Source organism: Colletes latitarsis, chromosome 14 (genome assembly GCF_051014445.1).
Source record: "Colletes latitarsis isolate SP2378_abdomen chromosome 14, iyColLati1, whole genome shotgun sequence".
Taxonomy (NCBI): domain Eukaryota; kingdom Metazoa; phylum Arthropoda; class Insecta; order Hymenoptera; family Colletidae; genus Colletes; species Colletes latitarsis.
Genome location: NC_135147.1, coordinates 22,875,274 through 22,889,978, shown reverse-complemented (window position 1 = coordinate 22,889,978; position 14,705 = coordinate 22,875,274). Strand labels below are relative to the sequence as shown.

Below are 14,705 nucleotides of genomic sequence, written 5' to 3'. Positions count from 1 at the left end.
TAAGCGTCCACGAACGGAGCTGTAAGGGGAATCATTAAAATTACATTGCTCAAAAGAATTATAGTCGGGTTGACGAAACTCTAATTCGGCCCTCTAATTATTCTGAGCAGTGTAAATAAACAGTGTGATTTTTATATACTTCTATCGTAAAGTTGCAAATGCACACATACACGTATATTTCGAAAGATGTCAAATTCGTTACACGCGATGGTATTCTTTTTACATTCAAGAATTTACCATCTAATTTGTTGCGACTGAACTTTACATGTAATGCAAATAATTTCATCAAACTTTGTCATAAATATGTAGATTTATTTGTGTTTCTTTCTAACAGCTTTCTATAATGTTTACACTTTTAATAAGTAAGATACTTTCACAGTATAATGTGTACATAGAGAACGAATGTAATGTACGTTGCACGAACACTAGTGTCCTTAAAAATGAGTTTTACAAGAAAACGCACAACCCGTTACTATTTTCATAGTCATCGTAAATCGTATTTAACGTGTCTTTTGTACAACTGTCCAGTGTATAACAGATACAGAGTTGTGATTGTTATATCAGCGTAATATTTTGTATAAGTACATTGTCGCCTACCAGAAAATATTAAAACAACGTTTAGAGATAAATGTATCTATTTCTAATCAGTGTTCATTTCGTAACCTTCCCATTTTATCTTGCAATTAATCTCTTGCGTGCCCCTTCTTCCTCTACTATGCTACAATTAAAAAAGATATCGATATTTTTTATACTAAATGTATTTTTATGCAAATATTTAGCGTTTAAAATAATAGTACACGCGTAAGATAGATTTCATCTTAATATTCATTGTGTATGCAATACCATTATTTAACATAGAAAGGAATGACAAAGGAGGTGCATAATTTTTTTATTCATTTTTCAATTTGAACCGTTTAGATGGCAGCACCACACACAACAGTTGGTACAATACAATACCAACTAGATTATAACGGGATTGCATTTAAAATCGCACACAATCACCTGCAACCTGCGTGCGCAAGTTCAGCCACGTGGTAGGGATCACGAAATTCCAATTGGTCCTGTGCACGACACGAAATACGCGTGACAACGGGTGCCCTCTATCGTGCACGAAACGTTCGTCCCTTTCACGAAACTCGTGTTCTTTCCTAGGGAGTCCGCCATTGTTGGTGCACGTATATTTCTGACCAGGCCAACGGAAATCGGACAACATCCAAAATGGTACGTATGATCATTGCAAATTATCACGAACGTGTAGTTCCGTGCGGTGTGTGGAGTGCAGAGTTGCGAATATTTTTGAAGACCGAGCGTCACCTGGGTTCGGGAAAATTCAAAAAACTGGCGGATTACTTGGGATTGCGCAACTCCTTTCGAGGACGAATTTCGAGGCTTGCGATGGATATGCCGGGGCAAAGACCTTTGACGGGTCTGCGAATATTCCGGCGGAAAATTCCTGAAAATTTTACGTCGTATGGGTTCAATGTTGTCGATGTTTGGAGTTCAAATATGTTTAGCCTCTCATTTGGGAGGCAACGTGTCATGGAGCTTTGCAGGGCTCTTGATGCGAATCAGCATGCCCTCGGAACATCGTGAACCGTTGTAAAAAGCTTTTGACAATCCCTTGTACTTTGAAGATGTTACGGAATGGATCCACGATCATTATTTAACAGAAAAATACATCGTGCACTTCGCACGGTGTATGGTAGAGAATGAGGAAGTTGTAAAATTCTAGGGTCAGGAATTATTCCAGTACGAAAACGTACGGACGCTGTGCGAAGAAAAATGTCCACATGGAAAGATGCTATTTCCTTTTGTTGTAAAGTAATAAGATATACGTGTCCGTAGTATTTATCAAGATTTGCGAAGCTTTAATTCCAATATGGTCAGTATTAAGATTACTAAACTTTTTTTTTTATACAAATAAAAATTTTTTACGAGTTTAAGTTTCCCTATTCTGGAGAAACATTAAGTGTGCACACAATTGAATTGATGTTGAATTTTTGTGAAGTTTTTAATTATTACCTCACATTGTTTTGACTTTGTGCAAGTTTTGTGATAATATTATGTGTAATATAATCAAATTGCTTAATACAACAGATCCAAATTATTGTATCTTTCCTGGTATATTTTTTATGACTAAATGTATATAAATATATCCTGTATTAATACAAATGGTTTTTGTTTTAGGTGAACTTCACAGTGGACGAGATACGTACCATGATGGACAAAAAGAAAAACATCAGAAATATGTCTGTCATTGCACACGTCGATCATGGAAAGTCAACTTTGACCGACTCCCTTGTGTCCAAAGCCGGTATTATTGCCGGTGCCAAAGCTGGTGAAACCCGTTTCACAGATACTCGAAAGGATGAACAAGAACGTTGTATTACAATTAAATCTACGTGAGTTTATTTTGCATACTTTTAATTAAGTTTGGTAATTCTTATTCACCTTTTTATAGTTAATATTTTTAATTTTTTTACAGGGCCATTTCTATGTTCTTTGCCCTTGATGAAAAAGATTTAGTTTTTATCACAAATCCCGATCAGCGCGACAAAGATGAAAAGGGTTTCTTGATCAATCTCATTGATTCACCTGGTCACGTAGATTTTTCTAGTGAAGTAACAGCTGCTCTCCGTGTAACTGATGGAGCTCTTGTGGTCGTCGATTGTGTATCTGGTACATATTTTACGACTATTCTCGTTAACCCTTTGACTGTTAACTGCTCTAAGTTGAAGCTTCGCGTAAGTGGCGTGCGGCCGGCAGTAGCGATCGCTGGGGACTGAATAGTTTTATAACAATAAACAGCTAAAGTTTTCGCCGAGCGCGTATTTGTGTCCATAGCAGCCAAAGGGTTAAACTTCCTTCCAGCATAAAAAGTGTTACTCTGTAGTATATCAGTTGGTTAATCTGGCTAATATACTGTGACAGTGCTGACTGTGCATTAATGGAAGGAGATTAATAGCAGTTGTGTTTAAACGCTGTTAGTGGACCTCTATCTTTATGTCCATTACTAACATGCTACGATACAGTTGCTACAATTTTATCCTATGTTTTTGTCGTAATTTTAATGCAGTCTTTTCTTTTTAAGGGGTCTGCGTACAAACGGAAACTGTACTTCGTCAAGCTATTGCCGAACGTATCAAACCTGTGTTGTTCATGAACAAAATGGACAGAGCGTTGTTAGAACTTCAACTTGATAGCGAAGATCTCTATCAAACTTTTCAACGTATCGTTGAAAACGTTAACGTTATTATTGCTACGTATTCGGATGACGATGGCCCTATGGGTGAAGTTAGAGTAAGTAGATAATTCTTTCTTTCTACATAATGTTCTTGTCATGCTAACTCAGTACTTCCCGTAAATAGGTAGATCCTAGCAAAGGATCCGTAGGTTTTGGTTCTGGTCTTCACGGTTGGGCGTTTACGTTAAAACAATTTTCTGAAATGTATGCCGAAAAATTCAAAATTGATGTTGTGAAACTTATGAACAGATTATGGGGAGAATCATTCTTTAATACTAAAACCAAGAAATGGAGCAAACAGAAGGAAACGGACAACAAACGATCTTTTTGCATGTATGTTTTAGATCCAATTTACAAGGTACGTTTTAAATAAATTGTTGTTATATTAATTCACTGCTAACTTGTTATAAATAATACCGATATAAATTTAATTTACAGGTATTCGATTGTATTATGAATTACAAAAAAGACGAAGCAGATAACTTGCTACAAAAATTAGGAATCGTTTTGAAACCAGAAGATAAAGATAAGGATGGTAAAGCACTCCTTAAGGTAAGAACTTTTTGTTGAGTAATCAATTTCATTTGAACGAGAGAGAACGAACATAACCTTAATATTTCGTAAAAATGTTCATGATGAATGTTTTAAATATTTTCTGACATCTCTACTGAAATTTATTGATTAATCATTAAAACTGATTCTGATGCCAAGCGAATTCTAATTGCAACTTAATTAGTTAGTGCATTGTTATACATTATTGTCCTTTTATATGTTAGGTTGTCATGAGAACGTGGTTACCTGCTGGTGAAGCTTTACTTCAGATGATTGCCATCCATTTGCCATCTCCAGTCACTGCTCAAAAATACCGTATGGAAATGTTATATGAAGGTCCACTCGACGATGAAGCTGCCATTGGTATTAAGGTATTTATATCTTCAGTATTTCTAAAGTGCGGCACTAATCGAGGCTTATTACGTATGATGATATTATACACAGACCTGTACTGAAATATATGATAGATATTATAACTTTTTACTGACCAGCATTTTGCATCTAGTTTTGATGTGTATATATCATAATTAGCATGTTTGTATCAATCAATATGTTATTTTACAGAACTGTGATCCAAATGGGCCACTTATGATGTATGTTTCGAAAATGGTACCAACTTCCGATAAAGGTCGTTTCTATGCTTTCGGTCGTGTATTCTCCGGAAAAGTATGCACTGGCATGAAAGCACGTATCATGGGCCCGAACTTCCAACCTGGCAAAAAGGAAGATCTTTATGAAAAAGCTATTCAGCGTACAATTTTGATGATGGGTCGTTATGTTGAGGCGATTGAAGATGTGCCTTCCGGTTAATAATTTTATATTATATATTTGTTTCATTGCAAATTCAACATAAAGAATACCTATAACAGCTATAATATGTTCCGATCCTACATAAATAATTTAATGATGAATGTTCTCACAGACCTGTACTGATAGTTCTTGAAAGACAATAGAACGGCCAACTGACACAATTAACATTTATAAACTATTCTTCATAGTTTATAAATATTGTTACTAATTAGTTTATTATTTAATACAGGTAATATTTGCGGACTTGTTGGTGTTGATCAGTTCTTAGTAAAAACTGGCACTATTACCACGTTTAAGGATGCGCACAACATGAAAGTTATGAAGTTCTCGGTCTCCCCTGTAGTGCGTGTCGCTGTTGAACCTAAAAATCCAGCAGATTTGCCCAAATTGGTCGAAGGTGAGTTAATCTATTTAATCGAATATATGATTCGTCAAATTTAATAATTAAGGATGAAACTACAAATAGAGCATTGGGTTATGATAAACCGTGATTTTAATTGAAATCTGAAAATTATAATAATTTGAAATAATATTTCGTGTGCAACATATGGATGTTGCTTTATAATACAATGCTTATACACAGGACTTAAACGTTTGGCAAAATCTGATCCTATGGTACAATGTATCATCGAAGAATCTGGAGAGCACATTATTGCTGGCGCTGGTGAACTCCATCTTGAAATTTGTTTGAAAGATTTGGAAGAAGATCATGCTTGTGTACCCATCAAGAAATCTGATCCCGTTGTTTCTTACAGAGAAACGATTTCGGAACAATCGAATCAAATGTGTCTTTCAAAATCACCCAATAAACACAATCGTTTGTTCATGATGGCATGCCCCATGCCAGATGGTCTTGCTGAAGATATCGACAATGTATATTTCATTTGCTTATGAATGTATACGAATGTATAAATATTGTATTTTTGGTTCTATGTCATTTACAAATTTTATAGGGTGACGTTAACCCAAGGGATGATTTCAAAGTACGCGCTCGTTATTTGAACGAAAAGTACGATTACGATGTAACTGAAGCTAGGAAGATCTGGTGTTTCGGACCTGATGGAACTGGACCCAACATTCTTGTAGATTGTTCAAAAGGAGTACAATATCTTAATGAAATTAAAGATTCTGTTGTAGCTGGATTCCAATGGGCCACGAAAGAGGTACAATATAATCCGAAGAAATATTTTTGAGGTTATGTGCTGTCACTTTTAATTTTTATCGCGATTATTTATGTTGTAGGGTGTTCTTTCGGAAGAGAATTTGAGAGGTGTACGTTTCAACATTCACGACGTGACACTACATGCTGACGCTATTCACAGAGGTGGTGGTCAAATTATTCCTACCACAAGACGTTGCCTTTACGCTTGTCTCCTCACTGCGTCTCCCCGATTAATGGAGCCAGTTTACTTATGTGAAATTCAGGTAAACTAAGCTTTGTAATTTAATTTCTGCATACATTGCTTAAATGGAACGATTCTTTTAGTGTCCGGAAATAGCCGTTGGTGGTATCTACGGAGTCCTTAACCGCAGAAGAGGTCATGTATTCGAAGAACAGCAAGTTGCTGGTACACCCATGTTCGTAGTTAAAGCATACCTTCCAGTAAACGAGTCCTTTGGTTTTACTGCGGACTTGCGTTCCAATACCGGAGGACAAGCTTTCCCACAGTGTGTATTTGATCATTGGCAGATCTTGCCTGGTGACCCAATGGAACCTAGCTCCAGACCTTACGTAGTTGTGCAGGTAAATGTTCTTTTTTAATTAGCATTCGAGAAAATACCCACGATCATAACTGATGATAATGGATAAATATGAGTACATTATCATTTTTAATTTCGTGGAAGAGAAAATTGTTTTTTGTTTTGGTATTCCAGTAGCGTATCCTGGTTTGTCTGAATAGGGAAACGGACATATGCTCTCTTTAACATTCCGTATATGCATACGTTTAACGACTGCTAATTTATAATTATTTTTATTTTTACAGGAAACACGTAAGAGGAAGGGATTGAAAGAAGGTCTCCCAGATTTGAACGCATACCTTGACAAATTGTAACCATAGATTCGCGCGCACCATATTTAAATATCTATTTAAATATTGTAATTCAATTAATATCGCTCGAGCCGTATACAGCCACGTCGGTTTATTATGAACTTTGTTTTGCGCAAAGAACCGTGAGAAATACACGATTATAAATATGGAAAAAGATAATAAATTGTAATTATAACGGAAACTTTGTATGCTAGCGCAGAGGAGGAATATTTTGTACATTTATTTAACTAAGTACGCCACGTTATTAAGACCTAGTGGCTTTACGTTTTTAGCATATCAGCATCAGATAAAGACTCAATTGTTTTTATTGAGGCAACATGTTTGCCCATTTTCGTATATATAAAAAGAAAATAAGAAAAATTGTGATTTTTTACATTGCTTTCTTACTACAATTAGCCTGTTACTTTTTGTTAACGTTCTTAAATGATTGGACGAATTCCGAAGTTACTAATAATAAAAAATGATCACAGCAATGTATTCATATTGAAAGAAAATACGTCAGAAAATTAAAGGTGAAATTAAGAAACAGACTGTCTCTTTATTGACGTGATTTGTTAAAAATACCCAAGGTACCTACATATCTCGGCAAACAGAAAATAATTTACTATGTTCGGTATATCAAATTTATTTTTTTATATATATATTTTGATTTCATTATTTTTTTTTTTGTACATATTACAAGATATAATTAAAATGCACTTTTCAATTTATGAACAGTAATTTAGTTCAGAAGTCACATTTATTGAAACTTAAATAAATTCATAAATTTCAATATTGCATCAAAATAGTGTTAGAACTACTGGGCTACGAAATGAATCTTGATACATTTTTTTAAGTATATTATAAATTAGTAAAATTGTATTTACAAAAACGCAACGCATTTATAAATTGCGTTGCCATATCTTTCATAAGAATTTACACAGGATTAATTGTATTCTTGTAAATTCCAGCCAACGATTGAACCGCTAAAAGTATAAGGTCCCTTCTAGAAACTCCCGTAAGCGCATGATGCCATTCATTATGAGAAACCTACGGACATTTTTTCCCCCTCTCAAGAAGATTATCGTAATTGTATGTTTTATTGTTTGAAACTAACCTGTAAATTGCTTGCCATTAAGCTACCAACAGTAACCGATAATCCAGACCATTTAAGATTATAATTTTCAGGTGTACCATCTTGCGCCATTGTTACTATTTGACTTGGCACTGGCGTCATTTGAGTGAATGTTTGTAAATTCACATTGTTTTTAGGATCATTGAGGAGTATCACTCCTAAGTCGTACCATTTATCTTCGCCAACTTCCAGTAAAAAATTTTCCACGGCAATTATAGGTATGTCTTTTGGTAAGGTTGGAATATTTCGTGCAGAATTAATTCTCTCTTCAGCGCCTTTTACTCCGGCCGCAAAACCAACTGGTTGAGCAGCAACGGCTGAACTATCAACTGGCACACCGCTGTAAAAATAACCAGATATTTATTATTATGTATATATTATTTTTTAATACGGTCACGATAGGCCGAACCACCGACGGTACATTGCACTAGTACAAATTCAGGCCCGTCGCGAACGTCTTAATGCAGTCTTTCTCAAACTTCATCCGCTAGAAACTATACATTTTTTCGATAAATTAATACTTTATTTATATTTAAGGACTTTGGTTCGAGAAACACTGAACTACTGTATTTATTATTTCTTACATCACTGTTGCTTTTCCAAAAACTGTTTGGAAAGCTTGACGTACAGGACTTATTTTCACGTCTTTATCCGAAGCAACCACAATCTCTACATCACCACCAGAATCTGAAATGTACATTTTTAACAGAGTTCGTGTGTACTCTTGTACATTAACTAACATGTTGCAGAACCACTATTCACGCGCGAACAGTATAAAACTTATATTTAATTTCTGAAACTTTCATTTCCATAATATGTTTGTGGTTTCAATGCTATAGTTTATAATATATTGTTTTGCATTGTTAAAAATTTTTTTATAACGTTATATATAGGTACAATGTTACGTTCGATTAAAAAATCTAATTTTTAATGTTGCTTAAGTCACAAGACTAAATCATTAATTCCTGCACTTCCAATGCAAGCAATGAAACTGACATGTTTTTGTATCTGTGTATAAAGTAGTTTCTTATATGATAAATTTGCATCACCAATACATTTGTATAAGAACTTCACAAATTAGATCACTTCATAAATAAAATATGAACTAAATATTTTCATTTATCAATAATATTCAATACTTTGTACTGTAAATGACAGTTGAGGCAGTGCTCAATAGTGCAGCTCAATGAATGAAGTTTGCCCAACAGTTCATCCAAAAATAACATGGTACATATATATACTCCCCTCAGTTATGATGCAATAACATAATTACACATACAGTGACACACATTTGTGAATAATATTTATGAAGCAGAGTATTAGTAAGATAAACATATTTATAAATAGAAAAAATATATTTTGACTTGCATTTTTACTTGCATGTCTGGATTAGTAACTTTCTTACTTACAAATGAACTCACGCATCTGGGGATCTAACGTTGTGATCATGGTGGTAACACTATTCTTTGCTTTTTCTGCAACTTTGCTTAAAACATTACTGTTTACTACCGTTTCTTTAACCCATGATAGTAAACCACCTCCAACCATTCCCAAATCCTGTATTGGACTCTCTGTTTGCATTATGGTTTGTACATTTTGTATGGACGGAGCTGCAGTAATGGCTGGAGCCACTTGATATGTTTCTTGCTGTAAAGGCTTAGATTGAACAATAGTATTTAACATTGATTTATTAGGCTCATGTTTCTTTTGCACAGATGGTTCCACATTATGGGGAGGTTTGTCTGATAATAAGGACCCTGAGTTTGAAACAAAGCTAGGCAATGCACTAGGTGGTGCTACATTTGATAATAAATTCCCTGTAGACATTGATGCACCTAATGGCATTAACATAGATGTAGACGAAGATAAGCTGCTAAGAGAATCTGAAAATTATATTGTCTTTATTATTATTTACAACAAATTAACCATATTGCAATGAAATGTTCATGTTGAAGAATCATGCTTTTGATCAAAGAATTATCTTCATTCTAGCCATAGAATTAAATTTATCGTATTTAGTAAACTATTTAGTAAACTTTTTTTTTTAAATCATTATCGATAGTTTGTAATGTGCTTCTTGTATTGTAGGATACATTTCCGAATTCGTTTCTTGGTTCGTTGTTCGTGATTAAAAGATGTTGTGTCTTTTCATTTTTACGTATTTTATAATTACATTTATTTCTATTGCATAGAGAATTGCGAGAATTTATTCGAGTAAATGCAAATTTTCGATTCGTAAGGATATTTGACAGATACGCAGGTGTTTATGTTTGCCTTCAGTCTTACCTGTATACATGATTTCTCCAGATGCGGAGGATTCATCCGCCTTCCTTTCAACGAATTCGAACGTGGATTCCCCATTGGAATCGTCGGTCATTGCTGGTTAACTTTTCTAAATTTACACGTAAAATGTCCAAAACTGTATTGTGAATTTTCTATATGCAACTGTGCATACACAAGACAATCCTTTTACTATATATAATTTCAAGATTCTAGTGACTAACTTCACGATTAAAGGTATCACTTGAAGATAGAACCTAATCGTGACACGTAGACTCCCGTAGACTGTTTAATTTAAATTGTTTATTATGATTTGCTATTTACTTTACACAGGAAGGAATAAATTACATAATTTAGAAATTAATACATTTAAGGATAGAGTAGTTGATGTTTGCATCAGCCATAATATTGGTTTTCCCGCGATTAACGTTCATTTTGCATATATTTTATAATTATACAGTAAATTGGGATACAGGAAAGATATCGTTATTTAATGTCGAATATATTTATAAACTTAAAAACATTTACATTAAGTAATAGACATCATTCGTACAGCTTCAAATACAATATGTAGATATGCAACTCCATCTTTACGAGCGAAAATTCATGCTGACATACTTAAGGTTATGTTTAAAAGTAATGTCGTATTTCTTCATTTCGAGTAGTTTGCATTTATATAATGAAAGAAGAATACTAAACAGAATAAGGTAGCACCAAGGATGTTGCAAAAAACAGCCAGTTGCACGTCCGTGATCATCTGAAATGTTACAGAGTTAACCTACTGGTTCATACTTTTTCATTTAAACGAAATATTCAAAAGTAACTAAAAATAAAGAGCATTTGTTACCTAATGTGATTATGAACGTATACAATTACCTTGAATAATTACTTTACAGTACACTGTACAGTATCCTTAGGGTAAATACTGTCAAATACGTATCTGACACGTTTCACTATAGCCAAACAACAATCTATCATGAACTATGAACTTACTAGATGGCAGAGGCAGAGATGTCAGATTGAGTACTATTCACACTATGCCAGATCACGCGTACGTGAGCTCGTGGAGTTTCGGAAAGTCGACAAAGGCAAACTGACACATACTCTCTTTCTCGATTATTCCGAAATTACTTCGGGCAACTTCGAAGAATCGGGAAAGAGGGCATGTGTCAGTTTGCCTTTGTCGACTTTGCAGGTTTCTGCTTGCCTGTGCATATCTTTGCTGGCCTCTGCTGAACACTGCTGACCACCCCTGATGCTTCTGACATCGTATAACAATTACTACATGCTACTGTTCGCCCCTGCTGATCTCTGCTTGCCACTGCATGCGTCTGCTCGTCTCTGCTGACCGCTGCTGACCACCTCTGATGCTTCTGACAACATATAACGCTTACTACTTGTTACTATTCGCCTCTGGTGATTTCTGCTTGCCACTGCTGGCCTCTGCTGACCATCTCTTATATTTCTGACAACCTATAACGATTACTACTGACTTCTGCTAACCTCTGTTGGTCTTTGCTGATTTCTGTCAGCGTGTGCTTGTCTCTGCTGAACTTTCCTGGCCTCTGCCGAACGCTACTGACCATTGCAGGTATTTCTGATAATGTATGACGATTAATACTTACTACTGCATGCCACTACAAGTCTCTGCTTGCCTTTGCAGGTTTCTGCTTGCCTGTGCATGCCTTTGCTGACCTCTGCTGAATACTGCTGACCACCCCTGATGCTTCTGACATCGTATAACAATTACTACATGCTATTGTTCGCCCCTGCTGATCTCTGCTTGCCACTGCATGCCTCTGCTGACCACCCCCGATGCTTCTGGCAACGTATAACGATTACAACTTGCTACTGTCAGCCTCTCCCAGCCTCTGCTGACCTCTGCTGACCACCCTTGATGCTTCTGGCAACGTATAACGATTACAACTTGCTACTGCTTGCCCCTGCTAGTCTCTGCATGCCTCTGCATCCCTCTGCTGACCTCTGCTGGCCCCTGCTGACCACGCTGACCTTTGTTAACAACTTCTAACATGATGTACATGTATTAAGACTTTGTATAATGTAAATCTATGACAATAAATGATATAATTTCAAAGAATTCTATGTGTTCTCATCACTTTTACCTTTCTTTTCCTCTCCCCATTATTCCCTTAGTTATAAAAAACCGTTTCTCTACTTAAAACTGAAATTCCAAAGCGCCCGGAGCGTTTTCTGAAATGCCGGTGACCTTGACCCACTTTCGAAATTGGGTCAAGGCCATCCGGATTTCCAAGTCGGCCGGAAGATTTCTGAAATTTCGAATGGCCTTGACCCACTTTCGAAATTGGGTCAAGGCCATCCGGATTTCCAAGTCGGCCGGAAGATTTCTAAAATTTCGAATGGCCTTGACCCACTTTCGAAATTGGGTCAAGGCCATCCGGATTTCCAAGTCGGCCGGAAGATTTCTAAAATTTCGAATGGCCTTGACCCAATTTCGAAAGTGGGTCAAGGCCATCCGGATTTCCAAGTCGGCCGGAAGATTTCTAAAATTTCGAATGGCCTTGACCCACTTTCGAAATTGGGTCAAGGCCATCCGGGTTTCCAAGTCGGCCGGAAGATTTCTGAAATTTCGAATGGCCTTGACCTACTTTCGAAATTGGGTCAAGGCCATCCGGATTTTCGAAGCGGCCGGAATTTTTCTAAGATTCGAATGGCCTTGACCCACTTTCGAAACTGGGCCAAGGTCAAGGTCAAATTCGGATTTCCAAAGTTCCCGGAACATTTCTAAAATGCTGGAGAACTTGCGAAGAAGATGGTACGCATCTTATAGGTAAGAGAATGATTTGGAGATGAAAAGGACGGTAAAAAATGATGAGAACACATTGAATACTTTGAAATTATATCATTTATTGTCATAGATTTACATTATACAACACTTTAATACATATAAACATATTATATTATATTACATCGTGTTACAATTTGTCAGCAACGGTCAACAGTGGTCAGCGATGGTTAGCGATGGTCAGCTGACATCGGGAGATGTTGGCAGAGGTCAGCAGAGGGTGGCATTAGGCAGTAGTAATCGTTGTACGTTGCCAGAAATATAAACGGTGGTCTGCAAAGGTCAGCAGCGGTCAGTAGAGGCCAGCTTAGGCCAGGGGATGCTGGCAGAGGTCAACAGAGGAAGGCAGGAGTCGTAGTAATTGTTGTACGTTGCCAGAAATATAAGCGGTGGTCAGCAGAGGCCAGCAGTGGCAAGCAGAGATCACCAGGGGCGAATAGTAGCAAGTAGTAAGCGTTATATGTTGTCAGAAGCATCAGAGGTGGTCAGCAGCGGTCAGCAGAGACGAGCAGAGGCATGCAGTGGCAAGCAGAGATCAGCAGGGGAGAACAGTAGCATGTAATAATTGTTATACGATGTCAGAAGCATCAGGGGTGGTCAGCAGTGTTTAGCAGAGGCCAGCAAAGGCATGCACAGGCAAGCAGAAAGCTGTAAAGGCAAGCAGAGACTTGTAGGGGCATGCAGTAGTAAGTATTAATCGTTATACATTATCAGAAATACCTGCAGTGGTCAGTAGCGTTCGGCAGAGGCCAGGAAAGTTCAGCAGGGGTAAGCAGTAACAAGTAGTAATCGTTATAAGTTGTCGGAAGCATCAGGGGTGGTCAGCTGTGGTCAGCAGAGGCTTGCAGTGGCAAGCAGTGGCAAGCAGAGTCCAGCAGGGGCAGGCAGTAGCAAGTTGTAATCGTTATACGTTGTCAGAAATATAAGCGGTGGTCAGCAGGGGCCAGCAGAGGCTGGGAGGGGCTAACAGTAGCCAGTCATAATCTTTATACGTTCTCAGAAGTAACAGGAGTGGTCAGTAGCGGTCAGCAGAGTCCAGCGGAGGCAGGCAGAAGTCAGTAGTAATCGTTATACGTTGTCAGAAATATAAGCGGTGGTCAGCAGAGGCCAGCAGAGGCTGGTAGAGACTAACAGTAGTCAATCGTAGTCGTTATACGTTGTCAGAAGTAACAGAAGTGGTCAGCAGCGGTCAGTAGAGGCCAGCGGAGGCTGGCAGACGTCAGTAGTAATCGTAATATGTTGTCAGAAATTCCAGGAGTGGTCAGCAGCAGTCAGCAGAGACTGGTAGAGACTAACAGTAGCTAGTCGTAATCGTTATACGTTGTCAAAAATTCCAGGAGTGGTCTGCAGCGGTCAGCAGAGGCCAGTGACCTGTTGACGGGAGGTCGGATTTCAGTTGTTAAGAGCGAGAAGGCAAATGTGAGCCTTTCTTTCTCAACTCCACGAGGCGGTTCGAAATTATTTCGGGAAGCTTCACAGAATCGAGAAAGAGAGCATGTGTCTGTTTCTCTTTGTCTTTGTCAGTTTTTTGCCCCTGCTGGTCTCTACTAGCCCCTGCATGCCACTGCTGACCACTGCTGTCCGTTGCTGACGACTTCTGAAATGATATAATATAATATAGTACATTTATATGTATTAAAACTTTGTATAACGTAAATATATGGCAATAAATGATATGATTTCGAAGAATTCTCCATGTTCTCATAAGTTTTACCTTTCTTTTTCACTCCCTATTATTTTCTTAGCTATAAAATGCATGCTATCTCTTCGTAAGGCCGCCAGCGTTTTGACAATGTTCCGAACACATTGTAAATCCGGATGATAAATCGC

The 14,705-nt window shown here is 37.2% G+C and overlaps 4 protein-coding genes and 1 non-coding gene across 6 annotated transcripts in view; 3 read left to right on the top strand and 2 right to left on the bottom strand.

Moving 5' to 3' along the window:
• Cactin (cactin, spliceosome C complex subunit) overlaps positions 1–637 on the top strand; it is a 10,926-nt gene extending 10,289 nt beyond the window's left edge. The window contains exon 9 of the mRNA XM_076782299.1: positions 1–637. This exon is cut by the window's left edge and continues 123 nt beyond it. Coding sequence (XP_076638414.1) covers positions 1–38 — 38 coding nt within the window. The 3' untranslated portion in view covers positions 39–637.
• A 427-nt stretch (positions 638–1,064) lies between these two features.
• Eef2 (eukaryotic translation elongation factor 2) lies at positions 1,065–7,185 on the top strand. The gene is made up of 14 exons (XM_076782292.1): positions 1,065–1,221; positions 2,188–2,402; positions 2,486–2,679; positions 3,092–3,300; positions 3,369–3,602; positions 3,683–3,796; positions 4,021–4,167; positions 4,361–4,601; positions 4,836–5,003; positions 5,190–5,479; positions 5,560–5,769; positions 5,849–6,031; positions 6,093–6,350; positions 6,592–7,185. The coding sequence occupies exons 1-14, from the start codon at positions 1,219–1,221 to the stop codon at positions 6,658–6,660; spliced, it is 2,535 nt and encodes an 844-aa protein (XP_076638407.1). The 5' UTR covers positions 1,065–1,218; the 3' UTR covers positions 6,661–7,185.
• Positions 2,863–3,043, top strand: LOC143350544 (small nucleolar RNA SNORA81). The gene has a single exon (XR_013081161.1). It is a non-coding gene; the product is annotated as a small nucleolar RNA SNORA81 (small nucleolar RNA).
• A 111-nt stretch (positions 7,186–7,296) lies between the features above and the next one.
• On the bottom strand, positions 7,297–10,292 carry LOC143350290 (protein PRRC1-like). Of its 2 annotated transcripts, none has more exons than XM_076782295.1 (5): positions 10,058–10,292; positions 9,193–9,654; positions 8,356–8,458; positions 7,754–8,111; positions 7,297–7,686 (listed from the first exon to the last, which is right to left on the bottom strand). In XM_076782295.1, exons 1-5 carry the CDS (start codon positions 10,146–10,148, stop codon positions 7,573–7,575), a joined length of 1,128 nt encoding a protein of 375 aa, XP_076638410.1. In that variant the 5' UTR covers positions 10,149–10,292; the 3' UTR covers positions 7,297–7,572. The 2 variants fall into 2 exon arrangements, with proteins under 2 accessions (XP_076638410.1, XP_076638409.1); XM_076782294.1 differs by having other exon boundaries at positions 7,298–7,686; positions 9,181–9,654; positions 10,058–10,286.
• A 182-nt stretch (positions 10,293–10,474) lies between these two features.
• Positions 10,475–10,808, bottom strand: LOC143350292 (dolichyl-diphosphooligosaccharide--protein glycosyltransferase subunit 4-like). The gene has a single exon (XM_076782298.1). It carries the CDS (start codon positions 10,806–10,808, stop codon positions 10,704–10,706), a length of 105 nt encoding a protein of 34 aa, XP_076638413.1. The 3' UTR covers positions 10,475–10,703.
• Positions 10,809–14,705: the final 3,897 nt, after the last annotated feature.

Coding starts and splice junctions, on each gene's coding strand:
- LOC143350290 (XM_076782294.1), bottom strand. CDS start 10,148: ATGACCGACGATTCCAATGGGGAATCCACGTTCGAATTCGTTGAAAGG. Junction 9,655..10,057: donor TGGAGAAATCATGTATACAG/GTAAGACTGAAG, acceptor TATAATTTTCAG/ATTCTCTTAGCAGCTTATCT. Junction 7,687..7,753: donor TAATGGCAAGCAATTTACAG/GTTAGTTTCAAA, acceptor AAATGTCCGTAG/GTTTCTCATAATGAATGGCA.
- LOC143350292 (XM_076782298.1), bottom strand. CDS start 10,808: ATGATCACGGACGTGCAACTGGCTGTTTTTTGCAACATCCTTGGTGCT.
- Eef2 (XM_076782292.1), top strand. Junction 2,403..2,485: donor TGTATTACAATTAAATCTAC/GTGAGTTTATTT, acceptor ATTTTTTTACAG/GGCCATTTCTATGTTCTTTG. Junction 3,797..4,020: donor ATGGTAAAGCACTCCTTAAG/GTAAGAACTTTT, acceptor TTTATATGTTAG/GTTGTCATGAGAACGTGGTT.